Source organism: Canis aureus, chromosome 17 (genome assembly GCF_053574225.1).
Source record: "Canis aureus isolate CA01 chromosome 17, VMU_Caureus_v.1.0, whole genome shotgun sequence".
NCBI classification, from domain to species: domain Eukaryota; kingdom Metazoa; phylum Chordata; class Mammalia; order Carnivora; family Canidae; genus Canis; species Canis aureus.
The window spans coordinates 55,420,022-55,441,053 of NC_135627.1; the positions used below are offsets into that span (position 1 = coordinate 55,420,022).

A 21,032-nucleotide genomic window follows, 5' to 3' on the forward strand; every position below is an offset into this window, starting at 1 on the left:
CTTTCTCTTTCTGGCCAATTAAAGTAACACTTCCTAAAAGGTAAGGGATCTTTCGATATCCCTTGCAAAGCAAAAAGATGTCATTTTTCAGTGCTTAAATTATAAAACCCTCTTCCAAATGTATACCATTCTTATTTACATAGAACCTAGAGACTAAAAACTAGGAAAAACAAAGGCAGTGGAAAGCAAATTATCTAAAAGAGAAAGAAACTAGAAACACAAGACCTTGTTACACATTAAAAAAAACAAAACAAAACAAAACAAAACAAAAAAGCAAAAACCACCACCCAACCAGAAAGCAGCAACATAATAGTAAAATATAACACAAAGAAAAGTCTGGAGCTTTGATAAACAAACAAACAAAAAAAAAACGTAGTTAGGGTTCCTAAAGTACACCTGAAATAAGTCCAAAGACTGTTAAGGAAAAAAATCACAAACTGTCTTACATTACACAATTACATACAGACAAAATAGTTTAGTGTCTCCTGTTAGAGAATGGGTATTATGAACTTATAAAACCCGTGACAAGTGCTATTTTCACAGCTGGTTTCTCTGCTTTTACCTGCAAAATCACTTTTTCCCTGTACTTCCATCTCTCCCCAGTATTCCCCAAGGAACTGGCCCTGAAACCATATGTCTTTTCTCCTTCTCCTCCTTCTTTCATGTCTTCCCAACTCCTTGCCCTCCCCTTGCCTAAGCCTTAAGCCTTCAGTGACAATCCTTAAGCACTACCATCGATAAACGGGCAAAACTCTGCCAACTGTGATCTTAGCACATACCATTTTGGTTACATTATACTCTGACTCTTTCCCTCTCAAATCACCACCCGTTTATTGACTTTTCCCCTAAGATGATTCTCCATAAAACCACAATCCCCCTACTGGCATTGACCCACAACTGCTTCAACACCAGCTATACCACTGTATTTTTATTTCAAAGTCTTTCTACATTTCAAAAAGACATAGTATTTTTTAGAAGCCTACCCCCTCTGTTGGAATTCTGAAAGAAACTGGGGATACAATTTTAAAGGATTTGCTCGGCACCACAATAAATATTGAAAAATGTATCACAAAACTACTCCACCTAGTGGACTCATATCTACTGTAAAATATGTTTCAGCGTTTCTAGCAAACTTCTACCACTGTTATCTGTAATGCCAAATCATACAGCATTTGTACCTCACGGGTCCGGAATTAAGAAAGAATCACTCCTGGCAGGGTGAGGTGGGGTGAGGGGTGGGCTGAAAGTGGTTAGTAGAGAGCCTTAAAGCTTTTAATTAAACACAACGGGCATCTCTGGGTTTGGCTAGCTAAAGGAATAAAAAAGCAAAGATGTGTTTTCTTTAAAGACAGAGGACAAAACACCAAGTAAATCTTTAGCATTTTCTTCCATCTCTAAAACCCCTACTATATGAAAGTCTTTAACAAGGTTTTCTAACACAGCAGTTACATACAGACCTTATCTTTCCTGCACGTTAAAGAATATAATGCTTCCCTCAGAAGGTGGCACTCAAATAAAATTCAAGACATGAGGGCTATTCTGCTACATCAACATGAAATTTATTCTTTTTAGGCTTCAAATAACATTTTTTTAAACTGTGAATGACAGATATTTAGACAGCAAATATAGTTTTATAATGGGTTTTTTAAAATCTGCTAGTGGAGAGAATGTTAATATATTGTTGAGAAATCTATCCAATGTGCCAAAAGAGAAATGTCTCCCATGCTTTTTATTGATAAAGTACATTTATAGAAATAACGTATGGGCATGTTAAAGCAAAAGAACTTCAGAAACAAGATCTGGAATAACCTCAGGTGAATCAGCAAGTGCCAAGTGATGATTTCAGAGCACAACATTAACAAGGCAACATCACAGGTACAAGTAAACTCCATCCCAAATTGTCACCCTCACCCAATTTCCTCATTCTCTTTAAACATCTCTAAATTTCATAGATCTGTAACTTCATTTATTCGCTTCAAAGGTTTTTGCCCATTCCTCTTCCGAGACATTTCTATCCACTATCACAGTATACCTTCAGTCTACGTTCTAGAAACTAGAACTACACTCCACCCTATCCCCCATGTCTTCACCTATCTTACATAAAAATCATCACTAATAAGCATATTAAATCCTTGCTCAAGTTTTATCCTTTATTGGGGCACCTGGGTGGCTCAGTGGCTGAGCGACTGCATTCGGCTCAGGTCATGATCCTGGGGTCCTGAGATCAAGTCCCACATCAGGCTCTCCACAGGCAGCCTGCTTCTCCCTCTGTCTATGTCTCTGCCTCTGTGTGTGTGTGTCTCTCTCATGAATAAATAAATTAAATCTTTAAAAAAAAAAGTTTATCCTTTATTCAAGATAGACCTGCTTCCAAATACCACTTAAGAGTTTTAAAAAACAATGAGTTTTAAACTTTGCCACCAAGCAATGAGGCACACTGTCTATTCTCCCCGTTCCTTAACAATTTTGTTTGGGAAGTTCCATCAGCTCTGTTGTCACCAAAGGTGACCAAGCAACCCGCTCGTAGCCAATGAGAGCTACAGGGACGTCTCCTGGTTGGATCTAAAAAACAAAGCTATTGTTGTCCCAATGAAAAGAGGCAAACTCAGCTTTGTGTGCCTTTTGCCTTTTTCTCATCTCCTGCCTAGAATGAGGGCTTAATATTTGCATATGCAGGAATCTCCTTGTGGACATTTAAGACAAAAGCCACTTACTAAGGAACAACAAGCAAGAAAATGTGCCTAATGGTATTGCTAAGCAGCAACAGTAGCCTTGGACTTTTTTCTACGTGGGAAAATAGACCCCTTTGTGCTAAACTAAGGTAGTAAACTCATTGTTTCATTTCCTGAAACAGATCCTAACTGATACAAGCACCACTGCATCCTAGCCATCCTCTAATCTGAGTGCTGTCCAAGCCCGACTAGGAATATCTTGATTTAAAAACTTGCTTCCTGGGCAGCCCAGGTGGCTCAGTGGTTTAGCGCCGCCTTCAGCCCAGGACCTGATCCTGGGGCCCCGGGATTGAATCCCACATTGGGCTCCCTGCATGGAGCCTGCTTCTCCCTCTGCCTGTGTCTCTGCCTCTCTCTCTCTCTCTGTGTGTCTCATGAATAAATAAATAAAATCTTTAAAAAAATTAAAAAGATAAAAACTCGCCTCCTAGAAGCAGTTTTTTTATAAAGTTAAATATATGCATCTTATGAAGTCATACATATACTTATTATATGACAAAACAACCCCACTCCCAGGTATTTACCCAAGTCAAAAAAAAAAAAGTCTAAATAAAACAGAAACCTGTCTATCAATGTTTACAAAAGTTTTACTCATACTCATCATATACTGGTAACATCCCAAATGTCCCTCAGTTGGGAAATAAATGCACAACTGTTACATCCACATAATGGAACAGAATAGTAACATATAAACAATATCTTTGTATGTTCTGTAAAGATATGAATATAGGAGCAAGAAGATCAGTGGTTGTCAGGGGCTACAGCTGGGGGTAGAAGGGAATTTTGGGGGGTTAATGGAACAGTCCTATATCTAGATTGTGGTAGTGATTACATTACATACATCTGCCAGAATTATGTATTAAAAACGATGGGTTTCACTATATGTACAACATACCTTAAAATAAATGGGGAGGATAGTGGGTGGGCACTATCCCTCCTACAAGAAGTCTTGCAAAACAAATTAGTAGCCCTGCCTTCCAAAGATTTCAAGTACCCCTTGACCAGACATTATTACCCTTTCATGGCTAAATTAATGCTTGAGTTGCCTGTGGTCTCATGGCTACCTCATATACGCTGATCTTATATCTCACATTAGGATAAGAGTCTTAAAGGCAAGTGTCTACTCCTATATGTTTTTGGTGACCTCATTCATATATAACAAAATCCTTGCCTTTTCAAATACTGAATGTTTACCTCTAATTTTTATGCTAAACGACTGTCAAATTAGTCAAAGGTATTATACATTAACATAAGATATCATAACAAACATATTGTAATCTACATTAACATAACAAATTCAAAGTTCCTAAGATTTCTCACTAATTTTAGAAAATCAAATTAGCATTCTATCAAAGCTTTTACACTTGCTACCTAAGCTGGGTTCTGTTTTCAAATATTAATATACCTTAAATTTCTCTAGCCAGTGCTTTTTCCCTTTAAAGCACTTTTTACACAAAACCACAAGAGGGCATAGTTCATAGTTCATACGGGGAATGCTACTTTAGAAAGTAATGCATTCAAACACAGATCAATTTGGTTTGCCTAGTGATGGTCTGTCCTATGTGGTGAGAATTTAATATTTAAAACAACAGCAGTTTAAGTACCATTAGCTATTATTACTGATTTCCAACCACAATTATTAATCAGATCAACATACCTTTACCCTTCTTGAAAAACAACAAAGGTAAAAAAAAATAAAAAATAAAATTACCAATGTATCATTTGAAACATGAATTAAAAACTTTGAGTCTCAACAAGATATCTATAACCACTTACTTGGGTATGTCAAAATAGAATTACATCCATAAAAAAAAAATTATACCATAATAAAAACATTTTCAAACCCCATTTACATATACCAACATTTACAAGCATCCCTTCAATCTGTGGCACCAAGGAATATAAACAGTCACATAAAAAATAATTCTTATATTTCTAAGACTATAACTTAGATTTTTTTTTAAAAAGACACATATGCAAAGTTCATTAACAGGATCATTAAGGCCATCCATACTAAAGTAGCAGATGGAAAAGGATAACAAGATATTCCTTTAGCCAGAAAAAAAAAACCCTCTAGCAGCATGATTTCAGCTAGTCTAAGGGTAAAACTTATTAGATGGAGTGGGTAAGATTTTCTAGAAGCTAGAGCATGAGCAACTGAGGCTGAAAGGTCAAAAAACTTATTTGGTTTTGGGATATGCTAAATAAGGAGTCTGGCTAGAACAAAGAACTCTTATGAACAAATAATGTAGGAATAATCAGAAAAGACATGTTAAGCCCACATTACAGAATCCTGACTGCCAGTTTAAAGGAGCTGTTTTCACTGGCATTTCAGTTGGCTAAAATAAATAAAGTCAGTTTAATGACTTTATTTTTAAATATTATACTACTTAGTCACCTATGTAACTAAGAAATATATGCCTACTGAAGATCTCATTTTGCACAATAAAGAACAAATACAAAGAAAATAACAACATTCTCATCAGTCGAGCCAGTTCCTTAAGTGTGATAGCACTGCTGAGTATTCGCGCGAAAAGAACACTTCAACTGTGTGATTTTCTTGAACAGCACTTAGCAACTAAGCCAGAGCTGAGATTTTGCCAGTTAGGTGCAATGAAGGATGAAGGAATAAGGGAGCTGGCATGTTGACCAAAGAAGCTGAACTGAGTGAAACTGGGTAGAGAGAGGTGCCTTGGGGCTCAGTCGGTTGAGCATCAGACTCTTGGTTTTCGACTCAGATCATGATCCCATAGGTCATGAGATCGAGCCCCAAGTGGGGCTTCGCATTCAGTAGGGAGTCTGCTTGAAGATTCTCTCCCTCCTCCCATTCATGCATGCACATGCGCATGCTCTTTCTAAAATAAATGAATTTTTATTTTTTATTTTTAATAAAGATTTTACTATTTATTCATGAGAGAGACACACAGAGAGAGAGAGAGAAAGAGAGAGGCAGAGACATAGGCAGAGGGAGAAGCAGTCTCCATGCAGGGAGCCTGACATGGGACTCAATCCCAGGACTCCAGGATCACGCCCTGGGCCAAAGGCAGGTGCTAAACCACTGAAGCCACCCAGGGATCCCCAAATCTTTTTTTTTTTTTTTTAATAAATAAACAGGGTAGGGAGGTAAAGACAGAAACAGATGACAGAAAGGGGTAAGAGATCAGAGGTCTCAACTAGTCCAAGAACACACAGAGGCGATAGTGAGAGCTAGACAGAATGGAAGTTATGATCAAAGAGAAGTATGCCCAGAGGAATCTGGCTGGCTCAGTTGGTAGAGGATGTTCGTGATCAGGGTTGTGAGTTCAAGCCCCACACTGGGTGTAGAGATTACTTAAAAAATAAAAAAAACATAAAAAAAAATTTTTTTTTAGAAAGAGGAGTATGCCTAACTTTAAAATTTCCATTGCAAAAAGTCCAGAATAATAGGATCCGGACTGTGATCATGAATTAAGCAGCTAAAATTGCATGGAAGTGAAAGACACCATAAATCCGCATATAAAAAGGTCCTGAATGAACTATTATAGCTATGAGTTTCAAAAAGTCAGGGGAATTCCAAGTATACAAGCTTTTGTTGGAGCATCTACTATGTATGCCAAGGGCAGATGGCAAAGGCAACTGCAACCCACTGCAACCCATCTTGTTACCAATCACGGGGGAGGCTGTTAGAACTGCAGAGAAATAAACAAACAAACAAACAAACTGCAGAGAGCTGTGTAGTCAGAGGGCAGGAAATTCAAAGAAGGGTGAAGGAGCAATGATCTCCATCCACATCAAGGAAGGAGGCCCTAGGTGTCACAAAATCACTCTTTGTTCTTGTTTTAGTTCACCTTTCCACAGCAAACTACATTGCTACTACTAAACCACATCTTCCTTCTTGAAATCCTCCCCTCTACTGGCTTCCATGACATGTCATTTTCTTAGTTTTCTTCTACCCCTCTCTTGGCAGTATTACTGGTTTTTTACTCTGTTAGGCTGTCTTCTCCTTTAACTCCATCCTCTCTCTGTGGGGAATGTCTTTACATTTCCAATTTCATGATTTAAAAATATCTATCCAGCCCAGTCTGGTCCAAGTCTTAATGTCTATGGAACATCTTAAGTAAGTATCTCAGAATCTCCTTATATTCAACAATGTCTAAAATCAATACCTCCAAACCCTCTTTCAGGATTCAGCTTTCAGAGGTACTCATATCAGGAACTTGGAAGTCTCCTCAAAACCTCTTTCCTCCTCAACCTCATTATCATTTAATCCCAAATAGTGCCCATTTATCTCCCAAATGTTCTATAGCCACCTAGTTCTTTCTGGCCACACCACCACCATCTTTTAAAAAACTTCTATCATGTCTTACCTATACTCAAGTTCCTAGAACATGCCAATCCATCTGACACCACACTATGCTCTCCTTCATCTTTTCCTAGTTAGATCTGAGCTCAGCTCAACTTTCCTATGCCAAGGAACACTGCACTCCTCCAGACTACATGAGGGAAGGATTGTGAGAGAGTGAAACAGCTAGACTTGTAGAACAGTCATTGAAGGTGGGGATCATTAATAGCAGTCTAATTTTCCCAGAGTTCAGGATTCAATTTATACAGCCACTACAGAGAAGAGATCCAAAGCTGGCAAATCAGAAACTCGGACCTTTCCTACTGCCTTAAGTGAACTCAAGACTTGAGAGATTGAACAACTAAACTAAGTTGCTTAATTTCTTAGTTGCTTTATAATCTTTGCTGACTGGCAACCATGGTAATCCTCCCCAAAAGAACTAAACATTCATAAGAGGGGCCTGGCAGCTGAGCTGCACTAACTTCCCACTGATCAAAGTCAAAACTAGGTAGCAAGGAGAATAGCGTAGTGTTTTTAGCAGTTAGGTCACTTCCATCCCATTTAATAGAACACTGTCAGCATCCGCTCTTCGAAAACTTAAGTGTCAGACAGGAAGTGGGAGTTAATTCTTCTTGTTTATTATTCCTCTGTGTAAAATAATAAAAAGATACAACCAATTGACAAAAACAAAAAAGCAAAGCAAAAAAACATATAGAGAGTTGTGAGGAAAATAAACTGTATCTATAAAGAAGCCAGTTAAAAGGAGCGAGGTGCTTCAATATGCCTTGCTTCAGAATTCTTCTTAAGTCAAGCCATATCATGGTCCTGACTATTCTAAGTTTGACCATGCAATTGGCTAAACTCCCTTCAAGTCGAAATTCAAGTCTTCCTACCCTGCACCCTTTAACAGAAATCCAATCAACAAATATTTATTCTCTAAACCCTAAATTCCAGGCGCAGTGCAAAGTGCAGCAGAACCAAAGATGTCCAAGCCTAGGGTTAACTATGATACAATGCAACAGATGCTAAAGTTGTATTCAAAAGCTACATAGTCACAAATGAGGTAGTAAATAGTATCTTAGGGTAGGGTGGTCTGTGGATTGGCAGCCAATCCACACACAATTCACACACTGATGCCAGAGTATAAATCAACTATGTTACTAAGTAAAATATTTAGATCAGCTACCATCTTTTTCCTAGCAAGATTTTTCTCTCAATAAAAAAAGTAATGTTTAAATTTACATTCTGGTACAAGTTCCTTATCTTATTACTGACAAGCACTCTGGCAGCACCAAGATAAAGAAAATAAAGATTAAGGAGAGAGTGACAAATCAGGTGACATTTAAGACTAGTATTTCAAGATAGCAGCAGTCTGCCATGGAAATAGAGAAAAGGCATTCTAGTACACCCTATTTCTGATGGCCTGAACTCCTTCATTTGTTAGCCAAAGATGTGACTGAAACTCTATTAAATCAACCGAGTCCATGCTGACTGGCTAGACTCGACTTGCTTAAAAATTAAACTCTTCTGCGGGTCCTTTCACCCTCATCCGTCTCTGCACACAGTATTCATAACTGATACTTATATATACGTCAACTAAATTCTGTTTGTTCTCAGTTGGTTCTAAATCTTTATGCTTGCCACCCTCAGAATTACCTTTAATTTAATTAATTTAATTTAATTAATTTAATTACAGCTTTAAAGGGCAGTGACTAACTTTTTCACCTAATGGTATAACACCTGCCACAACACTATATATATAAGTGGATTTAAACTAAAAACGTAAGATACTATGGATGGACCTAGAGGGAATTATTGTAAGTAGAGTAAGTCGGAAAGAGAAAGACAAAAACCATATGATCTCACATATGTGAAATCTGAAAAATAAAACAAGCTAAATAATAAACAAACAAAAAGCAGAGTAAAACCAATAGATACAGAGTACAAACTGATGATTACTAGACAGGAGAAGGTGGGAAATGGGCCAAATGGCTGAAGGGAAGTGGGAGACACAGGCTTCCCATTATGGAATGAATAAGTCACTGGGATAAAAGGCTCAGCATAAGAATATGGTCAATTGGAATATAGTCAACTGGAATATTACACCAGTGTTGTACAGTGACAGACTGCAGCTACACTCGTGGTGAGCACAGCTTACCATATAGACTTGTGGAATTACTATGCTGTATACCTGAAACTAATTTGACATTGTATGTCAACTATACTCAAATACTTTTCAAAAACACAAAAATATATATTGTAAGAGGCTTAAAAGTGAGAAAGTGCTGTATAAAAGCATTAAGATACGCTGCCATGTCTTTCATCGTACATTTACTCACAACCTCATGTTGGACCCAAGGCATGTATAAATGAACGAATATAACATGTCATGTTTTATTGTTTGCTGGGCATCTGATCAAGCTTATCTGACTCACATATTGAAGACTTTGAGGATGATGACTGTGGTGATAATACCTATAATTTTACTAACATCTTCATAAAGTCCACATGGTTTCAAGTTATTTGTTACAAACAAAAATGTTGAATTTAAAAATAAACTAAAAAGTTAAATTAAGAACAAAGTAAAAAATTTGACTTGCCAGTCAAGAGTTCTAAGTATTTTTCTTGACCGTGGAAGATAACCATCCTTTTTTCATCTCAGGCTCTCCTCATTTTTTTAATTCCAGAAAAACATCATTTGACTTAAAAATGCATCTCACTATTCTAATAGTTCTACCTAGTTTCGGCTTCAGGATGAGCTGTCATATTCCTTTCTAATAAGACAGTAAAATAGTGTCCTACTGGGATTTTTCCTGAGGATATTCAAGCTAGACATCTATTAAACTTTCTTCTCTGATAAGCATAAAGCTACAAGACACCTGGTAAGGCTCAAATTTCTTAGACATTACTTATAGAAAAAAATTCCTGGTCTTTTAAAATTAAGGATAAACCCATGTATCATTGCTATATTCCCTATACCTAGCATACTTCAGTCATTCAACAAATTTTTGTTGGAAAAAAAAAAAGAAAAACATAGTAAAGTATTATGTATTGTTTTAATAAGAGTACCCACTCATAAAAAAAAAAAAAAAAGAGTGCCCACTCATTATTGCCTGAGCACTGAACATCTAACAAAGGTGGCATGCAGGAGCTCCCCTCAAAGAGTAGAGTACAGTCCCATTATGACTGGTTATTTACAAAGAATTCTTATTAGGTTCTCTTAAAACTTATTCAATAATAGCCTCATGTAATAGATCTCACAGCCCATTCCCTAGTACCAACATTATAAGGGAATTCAATGACTACACTAATAAAAATTGTATACTTCTTTTTAAAACATCAAGTAACAACCTCAAATTCACTATATACCAAGTCTGAAGAACAGCAAAATTAGTACTAGTCATTTTCAGAGGAATATTTGTAATGTTAAAAAAAAAACCCAAATTTCAAAAAAAAAAAAAAACGAAAACAAAAAAAAAACAACCCAAATTTCCTTTATCAAATCACTCATTAGGGCCAGAATGGTCATTATTTGGAAGTATTCAGCCTTGCCACGGTAAAAGAAAGTTATTTCACTAGTTCTGAACTCTTAACTCACTTCCTTCTTTCTTCTCTCCATCTTGCAATCTCCTCTGGAGTATCTAACTTGATCTTCTTCATACCAGGAGCATGCATCTAGGGAGAAAAAGCCTGCTGAACATCAGGAAGCATATTGTATGTATTGTTTTTTTTTAACGTTTTGTTTTTTAAGTAGACTCCATGCCCACATGGGGCTTGAACTCACAACCCTGAGATCAAGAGTCACATGTTGTACTGACTGACTCACTCAGGTGCACCCATATTATATGTTTCTGATAAATTTCAAGTATCATGGGTGATGATGGAGACTCTGTACTCAACATTAAATTTACTAGCAGAGAAAATTTTTAAAACTAAGTAAGCAGGTTTTACCCATCCATTATGACTTCTCCTTTAAAGGAAAAGGAGTAATTTCTTGAGTGTTTAGATTGGTGCAACTGATAAAGAGAAAAGGAGTAACATAACTTTGGTTACGAAGTAGGTATATGACCATCTCTCAACTGACATCAAATACACAAATGAATAATCTACCAACCAAAATTGATTGAGGTAGCTGAAGAAATAATGATACACAGAATGATTTGAAGCAGCACCATGCAGTAAAACAAGCATAGAATTTGTGGTCAAGAAAACCAAGTACAATAATCAGTTCTAAGGCCCTGGTTAAGTCATTTTTTAAAAATCTATTAACTCTGGCCAACATTTACCTATTTCACATAGTGGTTCATGAAGATAAAATTGAATACAAAGTATTCATGAATGTTACTTGTTATTAGACTATATAAATGAAGAGCTGTGAGGATAACAAATCAATGAAATAAAAAGCATGAATTTTTTAGGAAAAAAAACAAAAATGCAACAAGAACTTACATTTCTCCAATGGAATTGGACAATCTTCTCATGTGCACTAAAAGAACAATCTACTTCAGGACACTGCAAGAATTTAAAAAATATATATATTCAATATATTCCATATTAAATTTATCCTACTACTACATATTCAAACATAATCTGGTTGAATTACATAGTTATCCCATCTATGTGCTGTTATCATCCCATACTTACGTCAACAGCAAAACAAAAAGCACTCCAAATTGGTATTGTATTTAAAAAAGGAATGACATTCACAAAACATACAGTACAGCAACATTATCATTTATTTCTCTACCTAGTAAATGCAGGACATCGGCAATGTTACAAAATTTTTTTGATTCTGTAAGTTGAAGGAGCCTTTCCAAATTAAGAACAATTTGATTAAAAGAAATTTTTAAGTACTTTATAAGGTCCAAACCATCCTTTGAGAGTGATGGGCCATGGCAAATTACACAGTGTGATTAAATGGTCAAGGGTAGCCTTAAAGCAGAAAAACCACACAAAGGTGCATAGAGCACCTGGAGGTGAGGCCCAGGACTCTTACAAAGCAGAAGTGATACACACACAGCTGTCAGACCTCTCTTCTTTGCTGCCATCTAGCCTCTTCCTGAAGTAGTAGGCTCCCCACCCTCACACCCCAAATCCTAGGGTCATTGTCTCAATTTATCAAGTCATCAAACAACTTCTATGAAAACTATAAACTTTTAAGGAAAAAAAGTTCAGAATTTCTACCAAATATACCCATTTTGCTAAATAAATTTCAGGACAGGGGCAGCCCAGTGGCTCAAGCGGTTTAGTGCCGCCTTCAGCCCAGGGCGTGATCCTGGAGACCCGGGATCAAGTGCCACGTCGGACTCCCTGCATGGAGCCTGCTTCTCCCTCTGCCCGTGTCTCTGACTCTATGTGTCTCTCATGAATAAATAAATAAAATCTTAAAAATAAATTAATTAATTAATTTCAGGACAACCAATAAAAACCTACTTTCATGTGTTCAGACATGTGTTTATCATACTTTTCTTGATTTTTAAAACCACGATCACAGGTATCACAAAAACAATGAAAAACTGGTTCCTTTCTTTTCTGCAAACAAAAACAGAGAGGCATTAGGCTTTTAATAAAAAATTTTTAACCAATAACAAAAATATAACCATCCTTCCAGTAGTACATACTTTGATTTTTCATATAACCCCTGTATGTGGGAGAAACTTCTAAATACATTTCTAATGAAGGGATAATTCTGTTTATTTTATTTTTAGGAAATGTATTAAGAAAAGCCAAGCATGATAAAGAAATTTTAGAGCCACCAGGGTGGTTCAGTGGTTGAGCATCTGCCTTTGGCTCAGGTTGTGATCCCAGGGTCCAGGGATCGAGTGCTGCATCAGGTTCCCTGCGAGGAGCCTGCTTGTCTCTGCCTGTGTCTCTGCCTCTCTTTGTGTCTCTCATGAATAAATAAAGTTTAAAAAAAAATTTTTTTTAACAGAGTAGAATACAATCTGTGAATATATTTCAAATTGGTAATCTAATTAAGAGCACAGCATATGGGGATGCCTGGGTGGCTCAGTCAGTTAAGTGTCTGCCTTCAGCTCGGGTCATGATCCCAGAGTCCTGGAATCTAGACCCACATCAGGCTTCCTGCTCCATGAGGAGCTGGCTTCTCCCTCTCCTTCTGCCTGCTGCTCCCCCTGCTTGTGTGCTCTCTCAGTCTCTGTCAAATGAATAAATAAAATCTTTAAAAGAAAAAAAAAGAATCATTTAGTAAAGGTCAATTATTTATTCCCAATCTGCTATTTTTATGCTTAAACATAAAACAAAAAAGATTACAATAATAAACTATATAGGAAAAGGTCTTCCATTGTTTAATGCTGGGATTATGTTAATACATTATACATGCACAATATTTTGTTAGTGTTAGTTACTCAGTTTTCATGCCAAAACGAAGGACATAATTTCAAGCTGTAGACTTTAGTCACCTCATTCTAAATTAATGACTTTTTTTTTTTTTTTAAGATTTTATTTTTAAGTAATCTCTATACCCAACATGAGGCTCAAATTTACAATGCCAAGATCAAGAATCACATGCTGTACCAACTGAGCCAGCCAGGCACCCTGACATTTATACACCTTAAAACAGACCAGATTTATCAGCTTCATCAGAATAAAGGAAGCTGGGGCACCAGGTGGCTCAGTTCATAATATAGGGTCCTGGGATCAAGCCCTGAGTCAGGCTCCCTTCTCAGTAGGGAGTATACCTCTCCTTCTTCATCTGCCTCTATGCCCACTCATGCTCTCTTTCTCTCTCAGATAAATAAAGATAAATAAAATCTTTTAAAAATACATTTAATTTTAATTGAATTTGAAACAAAAAAAAAAAAGAAACTGCTGCAAATATTTTTTTGATCACAGAAATATTTGTTCCTCAAATATCCCTGTGTCAAAACAAAAAAGATGGGATCCCTGGGTGGCGCAGCGGTTTAGCGCCTGCCTTTGGCCCAGGGCGCGATCCTGGAGACCTGGGATCGAATCCCACATCGGGCTCCCAGTGCATGGAGCCTGCTTCTCCCTCTGCCTGTGTCTCTGCCCCTCTCTCTCTCTCTCTCTGTGACTATCATAAATAAAAAAATAAAAAAAAAAAAAGAATAAAAAATAAAAGATTTGCATCATTGTAATTTGTTCTTAACTCCATGTTTTCAATTTTACAGGAGAAAAAGTCTAGATTTCCATCCTTCTCCCTAAATTCCATCCTTCTTCCCTTAATTCTCTAATTATGTGTGTGTACGTATATATACATTTTTTTTTTAGTTTACCAACGTTTGATAACATTTACTCGTAATCATAATTCTCAATTTATTCAAGAAAATATACTGAAATGGACTGTTTTCTGTTTCTACAATTTCTCCATTTATTTCTCAAAAAGATTTTGCTTCAAGTTTTTACTTAAAGCTAAGATCCTTAAAGATCCCATTATAGTTAAGGCCTCACTGTGTCAATAATGGACGCAAAACACTGAGACAGTTATGATAGAAACACAAGGAATAAAACAGTGACTTAGGGACCCAAGTGTCACATTCAAGAATATCTTTAAAAATACCTTTTTTTTCTGTTTTCTACTGGGAGGGAGGTTGACATCAGTGAACTTTGCATCATATTTTCGTGGAAAATAAGAATGATTAACTAAAAAACAAAAAGAAACCTGTAAATATTTGCAACTATACAATTTTTAAATTTTATTTGTTCTAACATGTCACAAATACTTGAGTAAAAACTGCCGCTTTTAAGAAGAAGTTCAAATTAACAAAGATTAAGACTAGTCTACCAAATAAGTATTTTTCAAGTAAATATGTTGTTACATATTTACATGTAACAATTTACACGTCCATACATGCTTTAGGTGTCAAAGTAAAGAAAGAAATGGCCACTCAAACCTGATAAAATTTGTTACAGTTATTTCAAGCATTAGAAATGTAAATAATAAAATCCCAATACAGCACTTTCAGCATCAACTTTACAGCAGGAAAACAGAGTTGTGAAATACATTTTCTCTCACGTTCTTTCCTGTCTTATTGCCAAGACCCAACTCTGAAACCTTATCTTTCACCTAGATTACTAGCACAGGCTTCCAGACTGTCTTCTAGTTCGCAAGCCCTCTCTTCCAACAGACTCTACACATTTTCACCACAAAAATAATCCTCCAATGGTCACAATCCTGGAAAATCTATAAATGGCTTCCCAGAGCCCTTTAATGAGATCCCAGTTTATTTTCTCATCCTACTCTTCCCCCATACCCTCCACTTACTTTGCTTCACTCACACTAGAACAGAGCAGTTCTCAGAACTCCCCTTGTATTCACACCTCTTTGCCCATACCTAAAAAGTATCTCTTCATAAACCCTACACATCTCCCAACGCGCTTCTTCCAAAAGCCTTCCCCAAATTCCTCTACATGCCTCCATCACCAGTCATGCTGTGCTGTGACTTATATTTATGAACCCGTCTCACTGGACTCAGGACTGTCTTAGAACATTCATATTCCCGGCATTCGGCAAGCAGTAAACGCTGATTTGGATTCGAGTTGATGTAAATTAAAGCTCATGCAGAATTGCAGGGTTTTAAGTGAACAATCTTGTGGCTTTAACTATGACCTATATGCTGATGACACCCAAATTCACAGCTCCAGACACCAATCTCCCCTGAAAAGTACAACCTAACAGCCTATTCGATATCTCCATTTGACACCAACATATTCCAAGCTCAACTCCCGGGTCTTCCTTCCAAATCTGTTCCATTCCCATCCTTCCACTTGTTGGGGGGGGGGGGGGGGGGCTTTGTTATTTTTGTTATTCTTGTCTTGACCTCACATCTTACATCTGATCCTGGAGCAAACCGTGTTGGTCCTTCCCTCCCCTCCAAACAGATCTAGAATCCAACACTTTCATCCATCCCCCGAGCTCCACCCTGGTGGTCCGAGTCCCCAGTATCTCTCACTTGGGTAACTCCAATACCTTCCTAACTCCTTTCCCTTTAGATCAATAACCATTAGCAGCCACATTAATCCTTCTAAAATGTAAATCAAGTCACGTCACTCCCTTGCACCACCCCCTATCACAAGAGCAAAAAGTCAAAGTCCCACTGTCTACAAGGCCCTAGCAGGTCGGCCCTCTTCCCCGATCTTCTACAGTTCTGTCCCCAGGCTTGTTCCTCTTGGCTTCGGTTCTGATCTACAGCTCCCGCCTCCAAGTCTTTGCACTTGCACTTCATTCTGCCTGCATCCCTATTCCCCCAGATGTCATCCACAAATGTATCCCTCACCTCCCTGTAGCCTTTGCTCCGAAGCTGACTCTTTACGACTGACACTTATTTTATTTATTCTTTAAAAAAAAAAAAACGACTGACACTTAAAACTGCACTCCCTATCATTCCCCTTTGGCTCTCTATCTCGCCGTGGCCCTCACTGCCTTCTAATACACACTGCTTTATTCCGTCTTCCTCCACCAGGAAACGTGAAGCTCCATAAAGGTAAGGATTTTTGTTATATTTCGATCACTGCTATATCCCCAGTTCCTGGTACACAGCTGGAATTCGATAAATAAGTCCTGAACAGGGAATGCCCAGGTGGCTCAGCGGTTTAGCGCCTGCCTTTGACCCAGGGCGTGACTCTGGAGACCCGGGATCGAGTCCCACGTCGGGCTCCCTGCATGGAGCCTGCTTCTCCCTCTGCCTGTGTCTCTGCCTGTGTGTGTGTGTGTGTGTGTGTGTGTGTGTGTCTCATGAATAAATAAACAAAATCTTTAAAAAGAAAAAATAAATAACTCCTGAACCGGACTGAATAGGCGGGGAAAACATTACTGTCCGACAAATTGTGAGACGTTGATGAGCAGACAGACTCCAGGACTGCAGGACAGAATCAGAAGTAGAGAAGAGGAAAAAGGGGAAAGTGGGAGAGGAAGGAAGGGGAGAAGAAAAGGAAAGTAAAGGGTGGTAAGGAGGGGGCGGGGGTAACAGCCTACCCGGAGTCTTCTGATGCCCCCGAAAAGCACCAGACGACTGTCTCCAGTACCATGATGTCGAAGCCTGGAAGTTCCAGGACGGCTGGCCGTTGAGGGGAGGCTGAGCATCAAGGGGGTACTGGGCGTCGAAGGGAGGCTGCGCCCCGGGGAGAATCTGGGCGTCGAAGGGAGGGGGCGCCTCGGGGAGCGCCTGGGCCTCCCGGGAGGGCCGCCCCTCCGAGGAAGGCTCCGACCCTCCCAGAGAAGGCGACGACGAAGGCGGCGGTGGCGGCGGCAGCATTGCCCAGAGCATCCAGTTGTCCCGCAGCGAGGCAGGGTCGCTCAGAGGCCCCAGCGCCGGGGTCAGCTCGGACGACGGAAACCACCCCGCAGAAGCCACGGAATCGCTAGCCGGCTCAGCCATGCCTCCCGCCAGGCAGCGAGCCGAGCGTGCGAATGCGGAACGGGCTTTAGGCGTCACTTCCGCCTTTCGCGACTTGCGCGGCTCCGCCAACCACAGGTTGCTACGTCATCGGCAGGCGCCGGAAAAAGGCGGGCGGCAAGTGCGGCGCGAGGAGCCGGGGCTGCCTCTTGGCCGACGGGAGTCTGTGTGGTTAGAGTCGTAGGGCCGGACGGTGTCCGCCCCCGCGGATGGCGAGGGATCTGATCGGGCCGGCGCTGCCGCCCGGCTTCAAGGCTCGCGGGACAGCGGAGGAGGAGGAGGAGCGAGACCGCAGCCCCGGTGAGCGGCGGCGCCTGACGCTGCCCGCCTGCCCGCCCCTTCCCGGGCCCGCCGTGAAGAGACGTCCGAGGCCTCGAAGGGCGGAGCAGGGGCAAGTGGGCGCGGCCGACCGCAGCTAACCTGGCTTCTCCAGCGGTAGCGGGAAGTGGAGGGGTGGGTGGGTGGGTGGGTGGCGGGGGGGCGGGGAGATGCTGGGAATCGTTACGACGATGGTGTCTTATTTAGCTCCTGATGGGCTGGAGCCTCCGCTGACGATCGGTACACACTGTCGCTTCATCCTCCTAGCGACTGCGTAAGGTGGTTATTATATGTGTAAGATGATATCGTTAGGAAGTAAGATTGTTATTATTTCCATGCCACACACGGGGACCCCGAGGCCCGACCGCCGGGGCTCCTAACCTCCGTGCCCTTTTGCCTTCCCGGGCCCTTGCAGAAGATGCTCTGCAGAAGATGCTCCGACCCGCCCTCCTAGCCCCTCTTCCTGTCGTTGAATCCGACACGCACAGTCCAGTGCTGAAACCAGGCCCGAGTTTCTCTAGGCTCTTTCCGGCCTCGCTCCGCTTCTTGACACTCTCCGCCAAACTCCTACCCCGATCTCCAAGGCCCAGCGTGAATGTCAGCGAAGGCCTCAGGGAAGCTTTTCCAAACTCTCCCAAGAATTGACACGCCTTCCTTTTTTTATTTTGTTTCCTCCCCACGGGGTTTTCTTCTACTTAATTTTTTTTAAAGATTGTATTTATTTATGTGTCATGAGAGACAGAGATGGAGATAGAGATGCAGAGACACAGGCAGAGGGAGAAGCAGGCCCCATGCAGAGAGCCCGACGTGGGAGTCGATCCCGGGTCCCCAGGATCACGCCCTGGGTCAAAGGCGGGTGCTAAACCGCTGAGCCACCCGGGGATTCCCCCTAATACGCTTTTAAAAAATGACTTGTGTCGTATCTTCCTGCACCGTTTACAGTAGGATCCTCTCGCTGTAACACACAGAGTGGGCACTTCGTATTTGCCAAATAAACGCTTCCTATTTATCTCCTTTAATGTTTGTTCTAATTTGCAGACTGGTTTTGACACCAAAATTGGAAAAGAGTAAAGCCGAAAGAGTAACCCTCTCGTTTCTTTTCTTTTCTTTTCTTTTCTTTTCTTTTCTTTTCTTTTCTTTTCTTTTTTTTCTTTTAAGATTTTATTTATTCATGAGAGACACGGAGGGAGAAGCCGACTCCATGCAGGGAACCTATGCAGAACTGGATCCCAGGACCCCGGGATCACGCCCTGAGCCAAAGGCAGACGCTCAACCTCTGAGCCACCCAGGCGTCTCTGCCCTCTTATTTCTTAATTTATTTTCATCCTTTGACTACCTGGGGGGGCATGTTTCCACCTAGAGCTTTTTTTTTTTTCCCCCCAGATCTCCTTTCTGTCATAAGGGCTATAAAGTCATGTTTTTCACTTTTTGCAAGGAAGGATCCGTTTAACTCAAGTTGAAGAAAAGTGGGGTTAACCAGGTTTTTTTGGTTGGGTTTCTACATGCATGTTGTTTTGGATTCACCGTATTTCCTGATTTTAAACCAAGGCAGGATTTGCAGGTAAATAACCACTATCTCCCAAATAGGTACTTCTATTTGATTCGCTTCCATCATTCTACAGCATTTATTTCAGGTACTCCTTTCTCTGTCCATTCTTGTTGCTTTTGTGCATTCCTTCTCTTCTCACCCCCCATGCTCAACACTTAACACTGTGTGTATGTACCCTCCACTATCTTTTTTTTTTTTTTAAGATTTTATTTATTTAAGAGAGAGAGAGAATGAGTGCTGGTGTGCGTGCAGGCAGGGGGAGGAGCAGAGGGAGAAGCAGGCTCTTCACTGAGCAGGGAGCCCAAGGAGAGGCTCAGTCCCAAAACCCTGAGATCATGACGCAAGCTGAAGGCAGCTCCCTAGCCCGCTGAGCTACTCAGGTGCCCCCCTCCCCCAATCCTGACCAAGTTTTACCCCTGCCTGGCACATAAAAGATCCTTGGTAGATATTTGTTGGCTTCACTTCTTCACCAAGCACAAATTCTTGTACATAGCCTGTCATTTTTAACACAAAATATGCCCCCTGCTGTAATTCCATTCCCTTCATAACCTCCTGGATGGCTGATCCTAAACCTGTTGCCCAAAAAATGTTTGAGATTTTTTTTTCTCATTATGCTTCTGTCTGGTTTCTTAAGAAGTTTATGAGTACCAGTATCCTTGAAATGCACTCTGTGACACCCTAGACGTTCCCTTTGTGCTATTCTTTTTTTTTTTAAAGCTACATTTAATAAAGCATTTATTGTTGGTTTTTCTTTATTTTTTTATTTTTATTGGTGTTCAATTTACTAACATACAGAATAACCCCCAGTGCCCGTCACCCATTCACTCCCACCCCCCGCCCTCCTCCCCTTCTACTACCCCTAGTTCATTTCCCAGAGTTCGCAGTCTTTACGTTCTGTCTCCCTTTCTGATATTTCCCACACATTTCTTCTCCCTTCCCTTATATTCCCTTTCACTATTATTTATATTCCCCAAATGAATGAGAACATATAATGTTTGTCCTTCTCTGACTGACTTACTTCACTCAGCATAATACCCTCCAGTTCCATCCACGTTGAAGCAAATGGTGGGTATTTGTCATTTCTAATAGCTGAGTAATATTCCATTGTATACATAAACCACATCTTCTTTATCCACTCATCTTTCGATGGACACCGAGGCTCCTTCCACAGTTTGGCTATCGTGGCCATTGCTGCTAGAAACATCGGGGTGCAGGTGTCCCGGCGTTTCATTGCATTTGTATCTTTGGGGTAAATCCCTAACAGTGGAATTGCTGGGTCGTAGGGCAGGTCTATTTTTAACTCTTTGAGGAACCTCCATACAGTTTTCCAGAGTGGCTGCACCAGTTCACATTCCCACCAACAGTGCAAGAGGGTTCCCTTTTCTCCACATCCTCTCCAACATTTGCTGTTTCCTGCCTTGTTAATTGGCCCCATTCTCACTGGTGTGAGGTGGTATCTCATTGTGGTTTTGATTTGTATTTCCCTGATGGCAAGTGATGCAGAGCATTTTCTCATGTGCATGTTGGCCATGTCTATGTCTTCCTCTATGAGATTTCTCTTCATGTCTTTTGCCCATTTCATGATTGGATTGTTTGTTTCTTTGGTGTTGAGTTTAGTAAGTTCTTTATAGATCTTGGAAACTAGCCCTTTATCTGATATGTCATTTGCAAATATCTTCTCCCATTCTGTAGGTTGTCTTTTAGTTTTGCTGACTGTATCCTTTGCTGTGCAAAAG

General features: G+C 40.1%; 2 protein-coding genes across 5 annotated transcripts in view; one reads left to right on the top strand and one right to left on the bottom strand.

The window, feature by feature from the left end:
- Positions 1-17,454, bottom strand: part of NUFIP1 (nuclear FMR1 interacting protein 1) — a 74,894-nt gene extending 57,440 nt beyond the window's left edge. For both annotated transcript variants that reach the window (XM_077855615.1, XM_077855616.1), the window contains exons 1-5: positions 17,009-17,454; positions 14,594-14,676; positions 12,487-12,585; positions 11,503-11,565; positions 10,652-10,728 (exon numbers count right to left, since the gene is read on the bottom strand). In XM_077855615.1, coding sequence (XP_077711741.1) covers positions 10,652-10,728; positions 11,503-11,565; positions 12,487-12,585; positions 14,594-14,676; positions 17,009-17,411 — 725 coding nt within the window. In that variant the 5' untranslated portion in view covers positions 17,412-17,454. The remainder of the gene's footprint in view (positions 1-10,651; positions 10,729-11,502; positions 11,566-12,486; positions 12,586-14,593; positions 14,677-17,008) is intronic.
- Positions 17,455-17,522: 68 nt separating this feature from the next.
- GPALPP1 (GPALPP motifs containing 1) overlaps positions 17,523-21,032 on the top strand; it is a 49,495-nt gene continuing 45,985 nt past the window's right edge. The window contains exon 1 of one of the 3 annotated variants that reach the window (XM_077855617.1): positions 17,523-17,729. In XM_077855617.1, coding sequence (XP_077711743.1) covers positions 17,639-17,729 — 91 coding nt within the window. In that variant the 5' untranslated portion in view covers positions 17,523-17,638. Of the gene's footprint in view, positions 17,730-19,285; positions 19,309-21,032 lie in introns of those variants that run through there. The other 2 variants (XM_077855618.1, XM_077855619.1) reach the window with 2 other exon arrangements.